The sequence below is a fragment of the Rhopalosiphum padi genome, chromosome 2, assembly GCF_020882245.1.
Source record: "Rhopalosiphum padi isolate XX-2018 chromosome 2, ASM2088224v1, whole genome shotgun sequence".
NCBI lineage: Eukaryota > Metazoa > Arthropoda > Insecta > Hemiptera > Aphididae > Rhopalosiphum > Rhopalosiphum padi.
In genome coordinates this window covers 84,403,054-84,420,554 of record NC_083598.1, presented here as the reverse complement: position 1 = coordinate 84,420,554, position 17,501 = coordinate 84,403,054, and the positions used below count along the sequence as shown (strand labels likewise).

The window sequence follows — 17,501 nt, the reverse complement described above, 5'->3', positions numbered from 1 at the left end:
CACACTTATATACCTTAAAACTAATACTGAACAAGTCTTCCGAAAGCTTACGACTTCAAACGTTACCTAATCGAAGAAATGTAATTATCGCACAACACGTCATCGGATTGTAATTATTCTAATAAATGTATAATATATTTTTTTTTTCAATAATGACACTGCGTTTGTGCGTGAGATACCTATTTAATTGAGCTACGAAACTCGCAGTGTAAGCGTTCGGAAGAGATGTCCATACAACAATTAAAACATAAATAACAATATTATGTACGTTAGAAATAATTATTTACGTTTTAATTGAGTAGTTTTGACTAATTATATCGCGTCTAGTTCACAGAAAGGCCTTTAATCGGGGAACACTCGTCGTCTCGTTAATCGGATAATAATATATTCGTTACAATTAGATAGGTACTCTTTTTGTTACGTTTTTCCCAACCCAAAGTCTATTAGATTGTGTCATTACTACGACGTGTACTTTTTAAATGCATTTATAATTATTGTTTTTTTTTTAATCTGAACGACGAGTGTCTGCAGCTAATTAAAGGCCCGTGAGACTTTTGTCGAGCGCAAAACATGGCAAACGATTAACAGTCGTAAAACAGTGTATAGGTATTTATAAAATAATACAAATAATATAATAATAATAATATAATGTGTTAGGCGCTTACGACCCGACTGTTATACGGGGAAGGGGGTGGTAAGGTATGACAATATATATTTTTTTTTATGTAAAATAATAAAATTTATAGGTAAATTGTGTAAACGACGACGGAATTACAAAAATCGTCGTCGTCTTAGTCTTCGTTGTGTTCATTATGTCAGGTAATCAGGCGACGGTTCGGAAGACGTCCGGTCGTGATTCATGAACATCGGATTCGGCACTTGAGTCGGATGCGGCAGTGGACCGTTGACGTTCGGCGTTCGCCTGTAGGCCATCAGCCAACACGAAACAGCCACGGCTACGGCCACCAGCGCGAGCAGGGCGGTAATGACGAGGGCCACGATGAGTCCGATGACTGACACGCAAATGTCCTCGGCGGGTTGAATAATCGGAGCTAAAAAGGGGAGGGGCGACAAAACGAAAAATTTTAGTACAAGAGTTTAAAAATAAATTTAAGTGTCATTGCGTTATCGTTGCAAGATAAAAGTTCGTGGTACATTCCACCCTCCCACAATGTTTACCAATGATATCTATTAGCCCGACCCACGATTCTTTAACGGAAAATAAATGATGATCTAAAGGAATATGTCTTTCTAGAGATAAATGTGCGGGTTGTATCTGTTTAATATGTAGGTACGTATAATATATGTATCCTATAAAAACCGGTAATAAAATATATATTTATTAATTATTGATAAAGGTATCTTATAAAGGTATAGGTATGTGGGTCGTTCTTTAATACATAAAAGCGTACGTAGACTTATTTAATTGCAGGGACCTACAGCATAAAAAATGATCGTGACCCATTTTTTTTTCATTACCAAAATTATCAATATTTAATAGTTTATGTAAGGTCCATCTTCATATATTGATGATTACCGGTCGAAGAATATTGTTTTTAGGTTGTGCTGATATAGTGATATGCATAGGTAAATGGTAAACATTAGATTACAAGTTTTTATTTATTTTTAGAATGTTGTAATAATATTTCCAACGGCCCGTTGAATATTATTCTCAACAATAAACTTTAATCGAGATCTACCGACATTCTCGGAAAAAGTGAGCAAAGTCGCTGCCAACTGTTACAACCGAAAAATCGCAATATACGTATTTTGACTATGTGTGCTCTAAAATTAAATACTGAAATAACACAGATATTTCAGTTTAAAACGGTATACAACTGGTCCGGAATATTATTCCTCATATTATTTTATTATTATTACAATTCGACTATAATTAGGTGGTGTATCTATATAATATGTAAGAAAATTGTAATAATATTTTGGTCTTCTTTATTAAGCCGAGAAAAAATTGCGGCACCAGCTAATCTATGAGTTACGAATACAATGATATATACATATTATTATTATTATTACCTACGTCCTGCACGAGTAATAGGCCAGGCCGGGGAAAGTAAAAGTGAACGATAGTGGGTCAGACGTAATCGGATAGCAAAACGCTCGTCGTCGTCGATGACGTCAACCGAATTGGTTTATTAGGCGAGGAAAAACGCGCGCGTGCGAGAGCGACAAATCCGTTTTTTCAGAAATAAAACCGTCGACGTGCTTTTGATCCGCAAAACGGTCAACGATGACGTATATATATATATATATTGACATTACAGTATAGGTAATGCATTTTATATAGCCAAATGCAATAATTGTACAACTTACCTTCAGTCGGATCCATCAGTCGTTCTTCCCTGCGTTCGAACGTTAAAATGGCGTTCGACTCGATTGTGATCTCTTCTCTCAGCTGTCCTCGCTGGATGGACTCGAGTGCATCGTCGTCTGGTTCGTTGTTATTTTTAGATATCTCACGTCTCCTGCGTCTTCCAAACGCGTTGTATCCGCGGCAATTCACCTGCAAACAACAACAGTTATAAAACACTGCAGAAACGTATTGTCGTAGGGGCTATAGGGATGAGAAAAGGTGGAACTTTTGCATTTGTCGCAAAAAAATCATCTGTCCTTACACTATTCTTGCTACGTAGATTTGCTAATTATTAAATCCATGTGTGCTCGAGACAAAAATTAAATGGCGTTCGTAAAAAACAGTGAGGGGAAATACATAAATATTTGGGACAAAGAATTTTCCTAAACTGAGATCAAGACTTGACGGTACATTAGACATTTAGACATGATTTTTGTCGGTGTTCGTGTGCGACGATATCAAAATTTGGTATGACTATAAGCACCAAAGCATTGTGTCTACACACCTACCTCCTAATATAGTCCTATTAGACGCGTATAACGACAGTGGGGATTTCTGATCGTGTGTACAAATCGTTATTGTTTCGCCCTACCATGTAGCCACATCGTCGGTACGCGACTATAGATAATATTGAATAGATTGTGAAGGCACATTCGTCATCGTTGTCTCGTTATGCCTGCGGCCGGCGCAGTCTTCATACGATTTACCGTGTATTGTTAATTGTATACAATTTAATTTATTACATTGCAGGTGTATACTCATTCCACGATTTTTTTTTTAATTATGCACTTATTCAAATTTTAGTTTTTGAATTTTAATGTAGGCATATACTATATGGACTCGATATAGACTATATTTTCAGAAACTTAGAAGTCCTATGACAAAACTAATTACATTTTTTTCAAATGACAATTGTAATTTTTCACTGTAAATTGTTAAGTATGTGATTTTTTATTTAAACGTTGATGTATATAAATCGAATTTCAAACAAGTAGTGTGAGTTATTAAGTGTCACATACGTATCTTTTATTAGATATATGATGATACCTACACTTAACAGTTTTAGTAGTACGTACCGGTTGGCATTTGCCGAAGCACACGCGTATGTTACACTGGAATCGTATGTTGTCGGAACTTGGGAATTTGAACGCATTGAAACCGGCCAACAGAGATTGTGTATCCGCGTTGTAGTCCCACTCGCCGAATATCGTCGGGTCGGTCGCGCATCCATTCTCGTCGGTTACAATGTACTCGTTCTCGACATTGTCTTCGATCGTTTTCGCCACACAGCTTCTGGCGTATCCTCCGTAGATGCCTACAATACAAGGATAGGTCATTATAGGTTATTTGTGATTGGCAACGAAAATAATAATGTGACAAGGGTGCGTCACATGAGTCTAAACATTAATTAGAAGTCTTGAATATTTTTAAACGCTAATCGGAAATCATAATTATTTATATAAATATTAACATTATATATGTATATGGTTGCAGTGTATTTTATAATTAAACTTAAAAACTTGAACAACTTTATTATATTGGTATAGTCGGTACACAATGTGTGACCGATATTGATTATTAAACATATTATTTTATAAATCGTTTTCATGCTTACTCGACGGCTGGACGTCCACTTGTAGCATTAAGTTGTCACCGATTTCGGCTGAGTCAATTTCTTGACCAGTGTGCGTAACGATCTTCATCAGACACGTAGGCGGCGGTCCGGTGTTCGCTATCGTACCAGCTGTAGTCAACATGGATACGTTAAAACCGAGCGTGACGTTCTGTTCTCCGGTGTTGTACACGCATCGTATGTGGTAGGCTTGGGCTTTGTAAGTCACCAATTTCGGATGTTTCTGTATAACTAATACAAAACTGGCCTGGCCCTGTTGTACGCAAGAAATTGTAACATTAGCATAGGAATATTAGGACTACAGTTATATATGAGCAGTAGTTTTCATCGCCGGTGACATGAATTGCGCATAATATTTGGATATTATGATCCCCTCGCGAGTAAAAAAAAAAGAAAAATAGAAATTAACACATAACGTTATTATAACTCACGTTGATGTGTATAAGTCCACAGTTTCCAAAGTTGACTTTGAATATTTCTGTTCTGGGCGGCGAGTCTGGCGCCATCGATACGACTCTTCTACACTGTTCGTTCTTACTGTGACCCTTCACGTAAAGCACTCCGTTAAATCCTTTTTCTGTAATATGGATTTCAACTTGCACTCCGTCGGACAAACATGTGACAACCATGTCCGGTCTCGGGAAGTCCGTCCTAAGTTGTGTCGTGTTTTCTGTAAATTTTTTTTCATAGTTTCAATAAAGTAAATAGACAAAATGGGGTGGTAGTATTAATTTAAAAAATGGTTTAATTATTATAATCATAGCATATTTTTCGTCTACATACTCGGTACACATTGTCCGTAGATGTTCAAACTGTAACCGTGTTCGGTCGGACATATGCATCGTCCTCTTTCGTCAATGATCAACCCTCTATCCAGAGCGCACACGCAATGGCCACGTTCATCGATCTTGTATCCCAGTTCGACTACGCACCTACGGCATTCGTCTTCTTGGTTCAGGGCTGTGCCCGGTGGACAAACGCATTCTCCATCATCGTTTCTCACGTAGCCTTTGTCAATTGGACATTTTGAAACTGAAAGAAAATAAATACATATATATTATTATATTATAGCATAATATACTATGACAAAATATTTTCTACATAGGGTTAACGTATTAAATTATAAACAATTAATTGACATTTTTAAATTTAATTAAAACGGGTTAAAACGATTAACAAAAAATTTACAATACACTAATATCACAAAAAAAAAAAAAATCATGATGGTTAACAAAACATAAGGTGGCATAACGAAATATATGGAATATCATCAAACAAAAAATAATTTTTAACTATTTTATATTTATGTATTTATCATAAACATAAAATTTATCTTTTCATTTATATTGATAGTTAAATTATGTAGACGTCATATTTTTCTTTAAATAAAGCCCTGATTTTAGATATATGTTGGCTATCTTATATAAGTTTTTTTTCCAGAAGGTCAATAGACTAAATTAAATTAGAACTTATTTAATCAGTTTGATCTTAGTTAGAGTTTTACAATGTTAAAATAATTGAAAATTGACGTTGAAAAAACATTTTACCTTCGTCACATCGTATGGCTGCATTTCCTTGAGTGCCCGGTAGACATTCGCACGTCATCGTTCTTATCGGGAAGGTGTCGAGGACTTTGCATTTCGAGTTTATTCCACATGGCGATGAAGCATCACATGGGCTCACGCATAGTTTGTTAATGCAACCCGTCTGAGATGGACAATCGGAATCGCTTTGACATCCAGCTTCGACTAAAGAAAAACAATTTTCAAAATTAATTCCTGTTCCGAGCTTTAACGCTCTGTCATTGTCTGAATACGCACTCTGTTTGCAAGTAGTTCCGGCGTTTCCGATATAACCTGGTGGACAAGCGCAATCAGTGCGGTGGTTGTACACAGTACACTCAGCTGGCTTGACGCATGGATTATTTCTGGTGCATGGATCGATACACTTGGTGTTTATGCATGCCTTGTCGCTGGGACAATCTGAGTCTGACCGACAGCCGGCGACCACGCAGGCTATTTGCGGATTTCCGGCCATTCCGGGTGGACATTCGCACACGGCTTGATGGTTGATGCCGTAACATTCGGATGCTGTGCCACAACTGCTACCGTCCGCGGCGCAAACGGCCACACAAATACGGTTGACGCAGGTGTGTTGACCAGAACAGTCGGATTCGCTTCGACAACCGGCTAAAAGTAAAGAAAAATTATTTTTACTTGAAGTCAAGGAAAGATCATGATGGAACAGGTTAAACAAAGTATAAAGCAAAGTGTTCCTTTCTATCAATGGTATTGCACAATGTTTTACCACATGTCACAATTATCAAAGAAGTTGTACCTCTCGAACAGTCGATCTCCGGGCTGCCGTCAAATCCGGCCAGGCAAGAGCAAACTGGCTTGTGGTCCCACACTCTACACTCGGAGTTCGGTCCGCAGTTGCAAGGATCGATGCACCTTCCGTTCAGGCAAGCTCTGTCCGATGGACATTGTGTGTCCGCGGTACAGGCTACAGCCGTCATCGGTGGCGTTATCTTGCAGGTACCACTGCCGCTGCTTACGTAACCGCTTGGACATTCGCAAATCATGGTCCTGACCGGCAGTGAATCGATCACCACGCACTCGGCTGGCCGCTTGCACGGTTCCAGTGTGGTGCACGGGTTACGACACACATTGTCAAAGCAGGCCAACAGCGATGGACAGTCGGCGTCTTCTTTACATTCAGGTTGTGCTTCCTGTCTACAGGCCACATATGGATTTCCTACCATTCCTGGAGGACAACGGCACAGAGCGAAATGGTTTTGTACTTTGCACTCGGCTTGTGACGAACACGGGTGTTCATACACGCATGGATTGATGCACTGCCCATTGATGCACGATCGATCATTGGGACAGTCGTTGTTGCTGTGGCAACCAATCACCAGACATCTATCGTATGGATTACCACGATAACCACTCTTACACCGACACTCGGGGCGACTGGCGACCGTGAAACATTCGGCATTCGGGCCACATGGATCTTCTACTATACATGGATTTAGACAATGACCATTGATACAGGCCTTGCCAGATTCACATTCGGAATTTCTCTTACATCCCACTAAAAATAATAAAATTATGATTAATTAAAGGTTGAATTATATTACGATTTAAAACTTAAGGATTTTTTTTTGGTATTTCCCATGATTATATATTGATATCTGATAGTGTAATGGGTTTGTAGGGAGGAAGGTAGGATATTTAGACATTGCATAGGTAAAAAACAAAGGATCATCCCATAACTATCTTAAAAGCTTAACACCTAAGTTACAGAAATCTTAAAAACTATACATTTCTCGATCTTATATCCGTATGAATTGAAATAAATAATAATACAGTTCGAATAAGTGAATAATAACTGCCATTTGTATAATACACATACCTATTCTACAAGCAAAGTTTGGATTTCCATCGTAACCTTCCAAGCAAGAACAAACTGGATGATGATTTTGAACAAAACATTGGGCGTTTGTACCACAATTGCAAGGATTGCGGCATTGTCTATTAAGACATGCTTCATTTGACGGACAGTCGTCGTTGGAAGTACAACCAGGTGGTGAAGAAACAATTACTATAAAATAAAAATATATATTAAACATTTGTTTGGAAAAAAATATGCATAGTCATTAAAGATGAAATCCAACCTGGTCTGCATTCGCCACCTTCATCGAGTACCCATCCTTCGGAACATGTACACGTCATTGTTCTAACTGGTACACTGTCCAAGACCGTGCACATAGCACTATTCGAACATGGCTTAATTTCTTGACACGGATTCACACATTTTTCTTTGATACATGCAAGACGACTGGCACAGTCAACATCAATTTTGCATTCTGGTTCGCCGAACAGAGGTGGCGGTAAACGTTCACAATAAGTATTTGGATCTCCCATCGGTAAGTTTTCTGGGCATCTACATGTTGCGGCGTGGTTTCTGACAGAGCAGATGGCGTTTGATGCACACGGAGTACCATGTTCTGTGCACGGATTGATACAATGTTGATCGAAGCACATACGATCTGACGGACAGTCTACGTCGTATGTACATTCAGTTCTTTCACATTTCTCGAACGGATTTCCGAAGTAACCTGGCGGACATTGGCATGCAGCCCGGTGATTGTCACCATAACATTTTGCAGTCGGTGCACAAGGATCACTCAATAAACACGGTGGAACACATTCGCCGTTATAACATTGTTTATCGTAAGCACATTGGTCATCTGAAGTACATCCCACTAAAATGATTTAAAGTTATATTATTATTACTATCATAAATCCCTTATACTGTGCTGGTATAGTTTTATTGACATTTAAAAAAAAATTATTTACTTTTTATGCAGCCTTGTTGGGGATTTCCATAATACCCTGGCTTACAAATACAACTAGGATAGTGATTATTAACTTTACAATCTGAGTTGGGTCCACAATTGCACGGATTCACACACAATCTGTTGATACATGATTCTTCTGAACTACAATCAGTGCTTGATACACATCCAACAGTTGGCACTGATGATGCTATTAATGTCAAATACAAATATTGATAAATATTATATTGTAATTTGTTTAGAAATAATATACATATATATATATATTATAAAAAATATAGTTCTTCTTACGCGGAGTGCACGCTATGCGAGGATCACCGATATAACCGTTGGGACATCTGCAAACGGGTTGGTGGTTTTGAGTATGACAGAATGATCCACGGCCACAACTGTCTCCTAAAGTGCATGGACTAATACATCTTTGGTTGACACATGTTTTGTCGGATGCACAGTCGTCGTTTTTCGTACATTCTGGCGAAGGTGGCAGTATTGGTATCGATTGTTCTAATAATTTTTACAGCGTTAGCAGTCGAATACAAATAAACAATAATTAGGTATAAGGTATATTTTGTTAATCCTTACGAAGTGAGCATTCTGTGTGTGGGTTGCCTGTATATCCTGGTGGACATGAACACGCTGCTTGATGGTTTTGTGAGATGCATTGTGCATTTATACCACATGGATCGATTCGACAAGCTTCTATGCATCCTTGATTCACACATCTTTCTGATAATTGACATTCTTGATCGCTTTTACATTGAGGAGTAATGGGAACTAAAAATTTTTTTAGTATATTATTATATTTTTTATTTTTGAAAAATAGCATGCAATGGAATGTAAAACAAGTTCAAATATAAATACTAGTTGCTAAAAAAAATTGAATAGGTAGTTGTGATACTTAAATAAGTTGATAAGCAGATATGTAAATTGTTGTATAAGTACAAAAAGTTTACCTATTGGTTTGCAGCGGCCATCAATGGTGGCTACAGTGTCTGATCTACATTGACACATAACAGTTCTGTATGGGACTGTGTCTTGAACATGACACTCTTGATCTGGTGAACAAAGAACAGAAATAGTACAAGGGTTTTGACATCTCTGATTTACACAAGCATGTTGTGATGGACAGTCAGAATCAGTTGTGCACTCTGGAGTTATTGATGGTACTCTCGATTCTATATTAAATTAAAACAAAAAATAAAAGTTGATTAAACACTAAATTATAACGCTGGTATTTCTGTTTAACTTACCAATGCATTCAATGTAAGGATTTCCTTGGAAGCCATTCAGACATGTACATGTCGGTTGGTGAGCTTGGGCTAGGCATGTTGCCTGCTCAGCACAAGTGTCTTGTTCACATACAGGTCTACATCTTCTGTTTAATCTGTCACATGCTTCATGGTCTGCACAGTCTTCATTATATTGGCACACTACTGATACGCAGGATACCATTGGTGAACCTTGTGTACCAGCTGGACAGATGCAATGCGCTTTGTGAGCTTGTACAATGCAATCAGCTCCGTGACCACAACTCTGAGTAGAACACGGGTTCAAACAATTGCTGTTAATGCATGCTTTATCATAAACACAATCGCTATCGGTCTTGCAACCCGCTGAAACATACAGAAAAAGAAATTATGGTTATCATTTATCATTAAGAATGATAATTTCAGAATAATATATTTTACGTTTATAACACTGAATTTGAGGATTTCCTGCCCATCCATTTGGACAATTACAAATTGGTCGGTGGTTAATTGTAACACATTCAGCGGTAGGGTCACATGGTTTTGATATTTGACATGGGTCTTGGCAAAATTGGTTGGCACATATTTTAGAACTTGGGCATTCAGAATCTGTTGTACATTCTGGTGTAGCCAGTGGTACTGTAATAGTTTTTAAAAATATAGTCAAGTTTCATAAATTTGAAATAATGGATGTTTCACCGAGCACGGTAATTGTCAATTTCCTTACCTTTGTAACAACTAATGAATGGATCACCAGAAAGACCATCTGGACATTTACAAACAGCTTTATGATTATTGATTGTGCACAGCGCAGTAGACGAACAAGGGTTGGATACAGTACATGGATTAACGCATTGGCGGTTTAAGCATGTATCTGTTGGCTGACATTCGTCATTGGAGGTACAACCTACCGATGACGGAGCACCTAAAATAAAACACACTTTAGTAAATTATGAATATAAATATAAATATAATTATTTTGGTCTGTAAAAATAAAAAGATTGTTAAAAATGTAGTCAATCTATTTAAATTATGTATATACAACAGAAAGAAAGCTAATGGAAGAGAAGGGATTGACAAAACATGTTTGCACATACAATTATATTTTATTATATTTTTAAATTAATTTTGATGTGTTACTAAAAAAAATGGATATATTTTAGAGGATATTTTATAAGAAATAGATAAGCAGCTTTAATCTGAAATCACATAAAATATAGTATTAATTAGTAATGTTATTTTATTTGGTTATATTGTGATTAGCTGAAATTTAAATACGTGTATACAATAATTAGTTAGTAATACATTTATAAATTTATATTTATTTTGAAAATAATTTTCATTACCTAGTTTACATTGAATGTCGGCATCACCAACATAACCTGGAATACACTGGCATGACATAGTTCTGTGAGGTAACGTATCTACTACAATACACTCCGCATTCGGTCCACATGGTTTTATTTCATAACATGGATTTTTGCATTGTCCATTGAAACATGCCAATTTACTAGCACAGTCGGAGTCCATTGTGCACTGAGGTGGAATAGCAAGTGGAGCTAATAATAGTAATAAAAAAAGGTATTTGATGAGCAAGTTCTAAGACTAAATCAACAATATATTATACTACGTTGAAAATAAAAAGCTATTAAATATACATACTTAAGGTACAAGACGTATGAGGATTTCCTATGTAACCCGGTGGACATCTACATGAGGCCACATGGTTTACTACGTTACATAGCGCAGTTGGGGCACAATCACATGGACTTTGACAATGTTGATTTCTGCAAGCTAATGTTGACGGACAGTCTGAATCGACCACGCATTCTGGTCTTCTACATTCTACGAATGGATCTCCTTCATACGCGGGAGGGCAATAACATCGCGCTCTATGGTACCCATCAGTTCGACATAGTGCGTTAATACCACAATGGGTGTAAGTACATGGGTCAATACAATCTCCGTTAACACATGATTTTTCTGGTGGACAATCGGTATCAGCACGACAACCAACTGAGAAAAAATATTATAATTATTTTTAGATTTATAACCAAACATATTATGCTGATTAAAGCTTACTTTCTACACATTGTATTTGAGCATTTCCAGTCATTCCATCTTTGCACACACACACTGATCTGTGTTGCTGAACGTAGCATAATGCATTTCTCGCGCAAGTAGTTGGTGATTCTTGACATGGGTTTTTACAGACATAATTTATACACGCTTTGTCATTGGAACATTCACTATCAGTAGTACATTCTGGTTTGGGTTCTATAAAATAATTATTCAAATATTAATAATCACTAATCAGACATATATTTGATAATATTGTAAAGAATATTTTTGCATTCAAAACATTAGATATTGATATAAATTAAACCTACTTATATTTGTTTACTTATAAAAGTTGTTTACAGTAAAATATTTAAAGATCAAAATAGATCAATTTTTAAAATAGAATATTCACATAGGTAAAACTATGTTTTTATATTATAACTTATAAGATATGCTTTACTTATTTTTGACTGTTATTTCTTATATAAGCTTTTAAGCAACGATAAAGTTTTTATTTTTTTGCGTATACATAAATTGAAATCTTTTTTGAAATTAAATAATAAAATAAAAATATAGTTTTTATACATTAGACATGTATTTTTTACCTGGTGATCGTTGTATTATACATTGTTGTTTTGGTTCTCCATAGTATCCCGGAGGACATGAACATAAAGCATTGTGATTTACTACTTGACAAATAGCGTTTAATCCACAAACATCTCGACATGGGTCTTGACATTTCTGTGTGAAACATGCCTTATCTCTTGGACAGTCTTGGTTAATAATACACTCCGGATAAACACAAGATGCAACTTTTCCAATTACTCTACATTGACCATTGCTACCGCACGGAGACGGGTTACATGGATCACTTGGCAAAGCTGTTAGATAATAAACGAGTTAAAATATTTAATGTATATAAATTATATTAATAATACCATAGTCTGAAAAATTATAAGATATTTACCTGGTTGTTGTTTACATTCAACGAATGGATCTCCAATAGTGGGCGGTGGACAGGAACAGACTGGGCTGTGGTTAATAGTTTGACAAATTGCTTCATACCCACATACTCCAATACACGGGTCGACACATTTATTGTTCACGCAAGCTCTGTTACGAGGACAATCAGGGCTAATAACACATTCAGGTCGGCATCCACTAGTTGTCGGAGATCCTTCATATCCTTGTAAACATTCGCAAATAGCCGCACCGTTCATTACGCGGCAACGAGTATTTGGTCCACAAGGTGATGGGACGCACGGATCAGATGGAACCGGATCTAAACAATTATAAAAAATTAAAATTAAATAATCAAAAAATTAAATCATAATTATATGGACATATAATAAGTTAAAATAAAGAATGATAAAATGATCAAATATTATTCTTAGGAATTTAAGAAATTATTACCTCTAACTGGTATTGGGTGACACATTTGGAATGGATCACCAGTTAAACTTTCTGGACATGAACATATTGGTATATGATTTGATACAAAACATATAGCAGATATGCCACATGTGCCAGGACACGGATCTTGACATTTATTTCTAATACAAGCTTTGTTCATGGTACAATCAGAACTAACAAGACATTCTGGTCTACAAGACTCATACGGATTTCCTTGATATTCTGGTAAACATTCACAAATGGCATTCTGGTTCTCAACACGACATCTAGCATTAGGTCCACACGGTGAGGGGTAACAAGGATCTGACGGTGATGTTGGTGTTGGTTGAACAGCTATAATTTAGATAATGTATTTTATGAGTAAAAAAAAATTAAGTATATTATGTATGATGTTGGTATTCGTTCATACTTGGGTATAAAACAAATAACTACCATGCAAATACATAATAATCGTGCAATAATTTTATAAAACCATGCAAAACAATCTATAAGCATGCATTTCTTAAAAATCTTACAAACCATTATTCAAAATATTCAACTAAAACTAAACTAGAGACGACGCTGAATTTTATTAGCTGAGATATGGAGATTTAAACATATACTTATGACTAATATATATCTATACTTAAAATCTAACTTATAATAAATTATCTTAACGTAAAATAAAGTATTATGGACGTAGTTTCGGAGTTTGCTGTTGTAGATCAAATTAGTTATTAAAAACAAATTATTATTGACAGTGTGATAGAAACACAAATCATCCTTACGCGGTGTTTGATGAATATGACATGATATGAAAGGATTTCCAACAAATCCTTGAAGACAAGTACATTGAGGTATATGGTTATAAACATGGCATTCAGTATTTAAACCACACGAACCAATACACGGGTCCTTGCACTTCATATTGATACATGCTAAATTATATCTACAATCGCTATTTGAAATACATTCTGGACGGCACTGAGGAGGTGAACCTTGGTAGTTTGGTAAACATGTGCACGTGTAAGTGTTTGAAGTAACACGGCATTCCGAGTAAGGTCCACACGGACTTGGTACGCATGGGTTAATTGGATCTTGTTGTGGTCTCGATATAACTGTAATACAATAATGTGTATAATAATTGTATATTCTATGTTAAAAGTGTACTAAATGCTTAAAGTTGATTAATGATATATTTACCTGGATAGTAGCATTTCGAAAATGGATCTCCTGTTAAATGTAGTGGACAACTACATATTGCATTATGATTTATGACTTGACATTCTGCACTCATGCCACAAGTTCCCGGACACGGGTCTCTACACCGCTGATTTAAACAAGCGGTGCTCATAGAACAATCCGAATTAACTGTACACTCAGGTCGACAATTTGGAGGGTAACCAAAGAAAGTAGGTAAGCATGTACAAATCGGTTGATTGTTCACATCTCGACATTGACTATTTGGACCACAGGGCGAAGGTGAACATGGATTTCGTACCACTGGTTCTTGTAATACTATTTGGTGACATGTGATAAAAGCATTTCCTGTCATTCCAGATGGACAATGGCACATTGGTATATGGTTATAAACTTCACAAATAGCATTATTTCCACAAGTGCCTATACACGGATTAACGCATTTATTTTTCACACATGCTTTGTCTTTAACACAATCTTCATTCAAAACACATTCTGGTCGACAACCACGGTAGGGATCCCCTTGATATCCGAGTATACATGAACAAATTCCATTATTACATGTAGCACTTGGTCCACATGGAGATGGATTACACGGGTCTGTGTATTGTGGCTTCGGCGCTAAATATAAAAAAACATTTATAATTTTGATGATTAAATTTACTAGAATATTATTGTAGACTTACGTGGGCTTGGTTTTATATAACAGCTGACAAATGGATCCCCTGTATAACCAGTTGGACATGTACAAATTGGTACATGATTAATTACATTGCACTGTGATCCTAAACCACAAGATCCTGGACATGGATCCCTGCATTTTTCTCTCATGCAAGCCATATTACTTGCACACTCGGCGTGAACAATGCATTCAGGTCTACAGTTTGGTGGGCTGCCAACATACGTCGGTGAGCACGAACAAGATGGAGAGTTTCCATATGCTATACATTCAGAGTAAGGACCACAAGGCGAAGGCGAGCAAGGGTTGACAACAACAGGTGTGTCTTGAGGTACATCTGAAAAATTATTTTAAAATATTTATTTATTGTATAAAATATATTTTTCATAAAATGTTTAAAGAAATTCATTGTATAAAAATCACGTAGAAAAAATCCCTATTTAAGGTTAGGTTAGAAAAAGATGCATCTATTATTTTTTTATTGTTATATGCTAAAAATTATGACGGTCATTGTAAATATCGTGTAGTTGAAAGTTTAATTCCAGAAATAATTTTTTATTATTATTAGGCAGACTTACGTTGTATTAAGGAGCAGTATGTAGATGGATTACCCGTGTAACCAGGGCTACATTTACATATTGGATGATGGTTTATTGTTTGACAATACGCATTTTGTCCACAAGTTCCTGGACAAGGATCTATACATTTTTGATTAATACATGCTTTGTTTTGCATACATTCGGCGTTGGTGACACATTCGGGTCTACACCCTGGCGGAGTTCCTATAAAGGATGGTAAGCACGAGCAAATTGCTTGTCCGTTATTCTCTTTGCAAAAACTATTTGGACCACATGGAGATGGAATACATGGATAACTCGGTACAATTTCAACTTCTATAAAAAAAAATTGTTTTAATTTTTAATTAAATCAAAAATTGTTCTTTGTTATAACTTATAATGCTATACTCCTTATACTTACGTTGTGGTTGGATAATTTGACAGTATTTAAATGGATCTCCAACATAACCAGGTAAACATGTACACATTGGTATGTGGTTAATAGTTTGACACTTAGCATTACTGCCACAAGTTCCTGGGCAAGGATCTTTACATTTGTTTGCCATGCATGCTTTGTTAGCATTACAGTCTGTATTAACCATACATTCAGGTCGACATCCTTCGTAAGGATTTCCATAATATTCTGGTAGACAAATACACGAACCAGCATTATTTTGTTCTTTACATAATGCATTGGGACCACATGGCGATGGTCTACAAGGGTTTATTATTTCTTGAATTGGTTCCGCTAAAAAAAAAAAAAAAATAATAATAATGAAATTCATATATTTAATACAGTTTTCTATGTTATATTCAATTTATAATTATGTATATTTTTACCTTGTTGTAATATGCATTGCGTGAATGGATCGCCATTATAACCTGGCGGACAGTTACATCTTGGAGTATGACTAATTACTTTGCATATAGCATTTGAAGCACACGAACCGGGGCATGGGTCTTTACATTTCATATTCATGCAGGCAAGATTATAAGAACATTCATTATTACTAATACATTCTGGTCGACAGTTTGGTGGTGAGCCAATATAGTCAGGGGCACATGAACATGATGGAGAATTTCCAATAACTTGGCATTGAGCATTAGGGCCACAAGGTGAAGGTACACATGGATTGCGTATTGGTTCTGGCGGTACTAAATTAACAGTTAAATATGAATGTAAAAAAAATCTTTACTTAAACTTAAATATTTATCTTACATTGTTGTACGTAACATCTAGAAAATGCATTTCCAGTGAAACCTGGAGGACATGTACAATGTGGTCTATGACTTATAGTGTGGCATTGCGCATTCTCTCCACAAGCTCCTGGACACGGGTCGCGGCATTTCTGGTTTGAACATGCCCTATTTTGACTACAGTCAGAATCAATGGAACATTCAGGATGACACGTTGGTGGTGTTCCAAAATATCCAGTGAGACAAGAACACATTGAATAACCATTAACTTCTCTACATTGACTGTTGGGACCACATGGTGACGGTTGACATGGGTTTGTTTCAATTGGAGCTTTATAAATAATTAAAAATATTAGTATTTAATAATTAATTTATTTTTTTTATTTATGTATTTTTTTAATACCTTGATATGTTAAACATTCAATAAATGCATTTCCATTCATTCCTTGAGGACATCTACACATTGGTATGTGATTATAAACATCACACAAAGCATTTTGACCACAAGTTCCCGGACAAGGATCCATACATTTATTTCGTATGCATGCTTTATTTTGAGGGCATTCATTGTTAAGGACACACTCTGGTCTGCATATGCTATAGGGATCACCTTGATATTCGGGAATACACGTACAAATTCCATTATTGCATAATGCATTTGATCCACACGGAGAAGGATTACAAGGATCTGATGCTTGTTGAATTGGTGCTAAATTAATGATATTAAATTTGATATTTAATATTATACATGAAGTTATGTGTTTAATAGGAATATAAAATACTAGATTTATAATTTCTTTC

At 36.1% G+C, this 17,501-nt stretch overlaps 1 protein-coding gene across 3 annotated transcripts in view; it reads right to left on the bottom strand.

Annotated features, from left to right (window-relative positions):
* Positions 1-491: 491 nt before the first annotated feature.
* The window catches only part of LOC132923470 (uncharacterized), a 124,548-nt gene continuing 107,538 nt past the window's right edge, over positions 492-17,501 (bottom strand). For all 3 annotated transcript variants that reach the window (XM_060987490.1, XM_060987488.1, XM_060987489.1), the window contains 32 exons: positions 17,104-17,409; positions 16,723-17,031; positions 16,344-16,658; positions 15,925-16,251; positions 15,525-15,839; positions 14,954-15,283; positions 14,271-14,888; positions 13,856-14,185; positions 13,089-13,421; positions 12,643-12,957; positions 12,281-12,556; positions 11,697-11,891; positions 11,277-11,630; positions 10,961-11,173; positions 10,342-10,539; positions 10,056-10,253; positions 9,618-9,980; positions 9,321-9,542; positions 8,950-9,141; positions 8,659-8,871; positions 8,369-8,557; positions 7,684-8,274; positions 7,422-7,610; positions 6,342-7,100; positions 5,825-6,193; positions 5,552-5,752; positions 4,788-5,036; positions 4,436-4,674; positions 3,987-4,257; positions 3,448-3,686; positions 2,332-2,521; positions 492-1,052 (listed from right to left, as the gene is read on the bottom strand). In XM_060987490.1, coding sequence (XP_060843473.1) covers positions 811-1,052; positions 2,332-2,521; positions 3,448-3,686; positions 3,987-4,257; positions 4,436-4,674; positions 4,788-5,036; positions 5,552-5,752; positions 5,825-6,193; positions 6,342-7,100; positions 7,422-7,610; positions 7,684-8,274; positions 8,369-8,557; positions 8,659-8,871; positions 8,950-9,141; positions 9,321-9,542; positions 9,618-9,980; positions 10,056-10,253; positions 10,342-10,539; positions 10,961-11,173; positions 11,277-11,630; positions 11,697-11,891; positions 12,281-12,556; positions 12,643-12,957; positions 13,089-13,421; positions 13,856-14,185; positions 14,271-14,888; positions 14,954-15,283; positions 15,525-15,839; positions 15,925-16,251; positions 16,344-16,658; positions 16,723-17,031; positions 17,104-17,409 — 9,650 coding nt within the window. In that variant the 3' untranslated portion in view covers positions 492-810. The remainder of the gene's footprint in view (positions 1,053-2,331; positions 2,522-3,447; positions 3,687-3,986; positions 4,258-4,435; positions 4,675-4,787; positions 5,037-5,551; positions 5,753-5,824; positions 6,194-6,341; positions 7,101-7,421; positions 7,611-7,683; positions 8,275-8,368; positions 8,558-8,658; positions 8,872-8,949; positions 9,142-9,320; positions 9,543-9,617; positions 9,981-10,055; positions 10,254-10,341; positions 10,540-10,960; positions 11,174-11,276; positions 11,631-11,696; positions 11,892-12,280; positions 12,557-12,642; positions 12,958-13,088; positions 13,422-13,855; positions 14,186-14,270; positions 14,889-14,953; positions 15,284-15,524; positions 15,840-15,924; positions 16,252-16,343; positions 16,659-16,722; positions 17,032-17,103; positions 17,410-17,501) is intronic.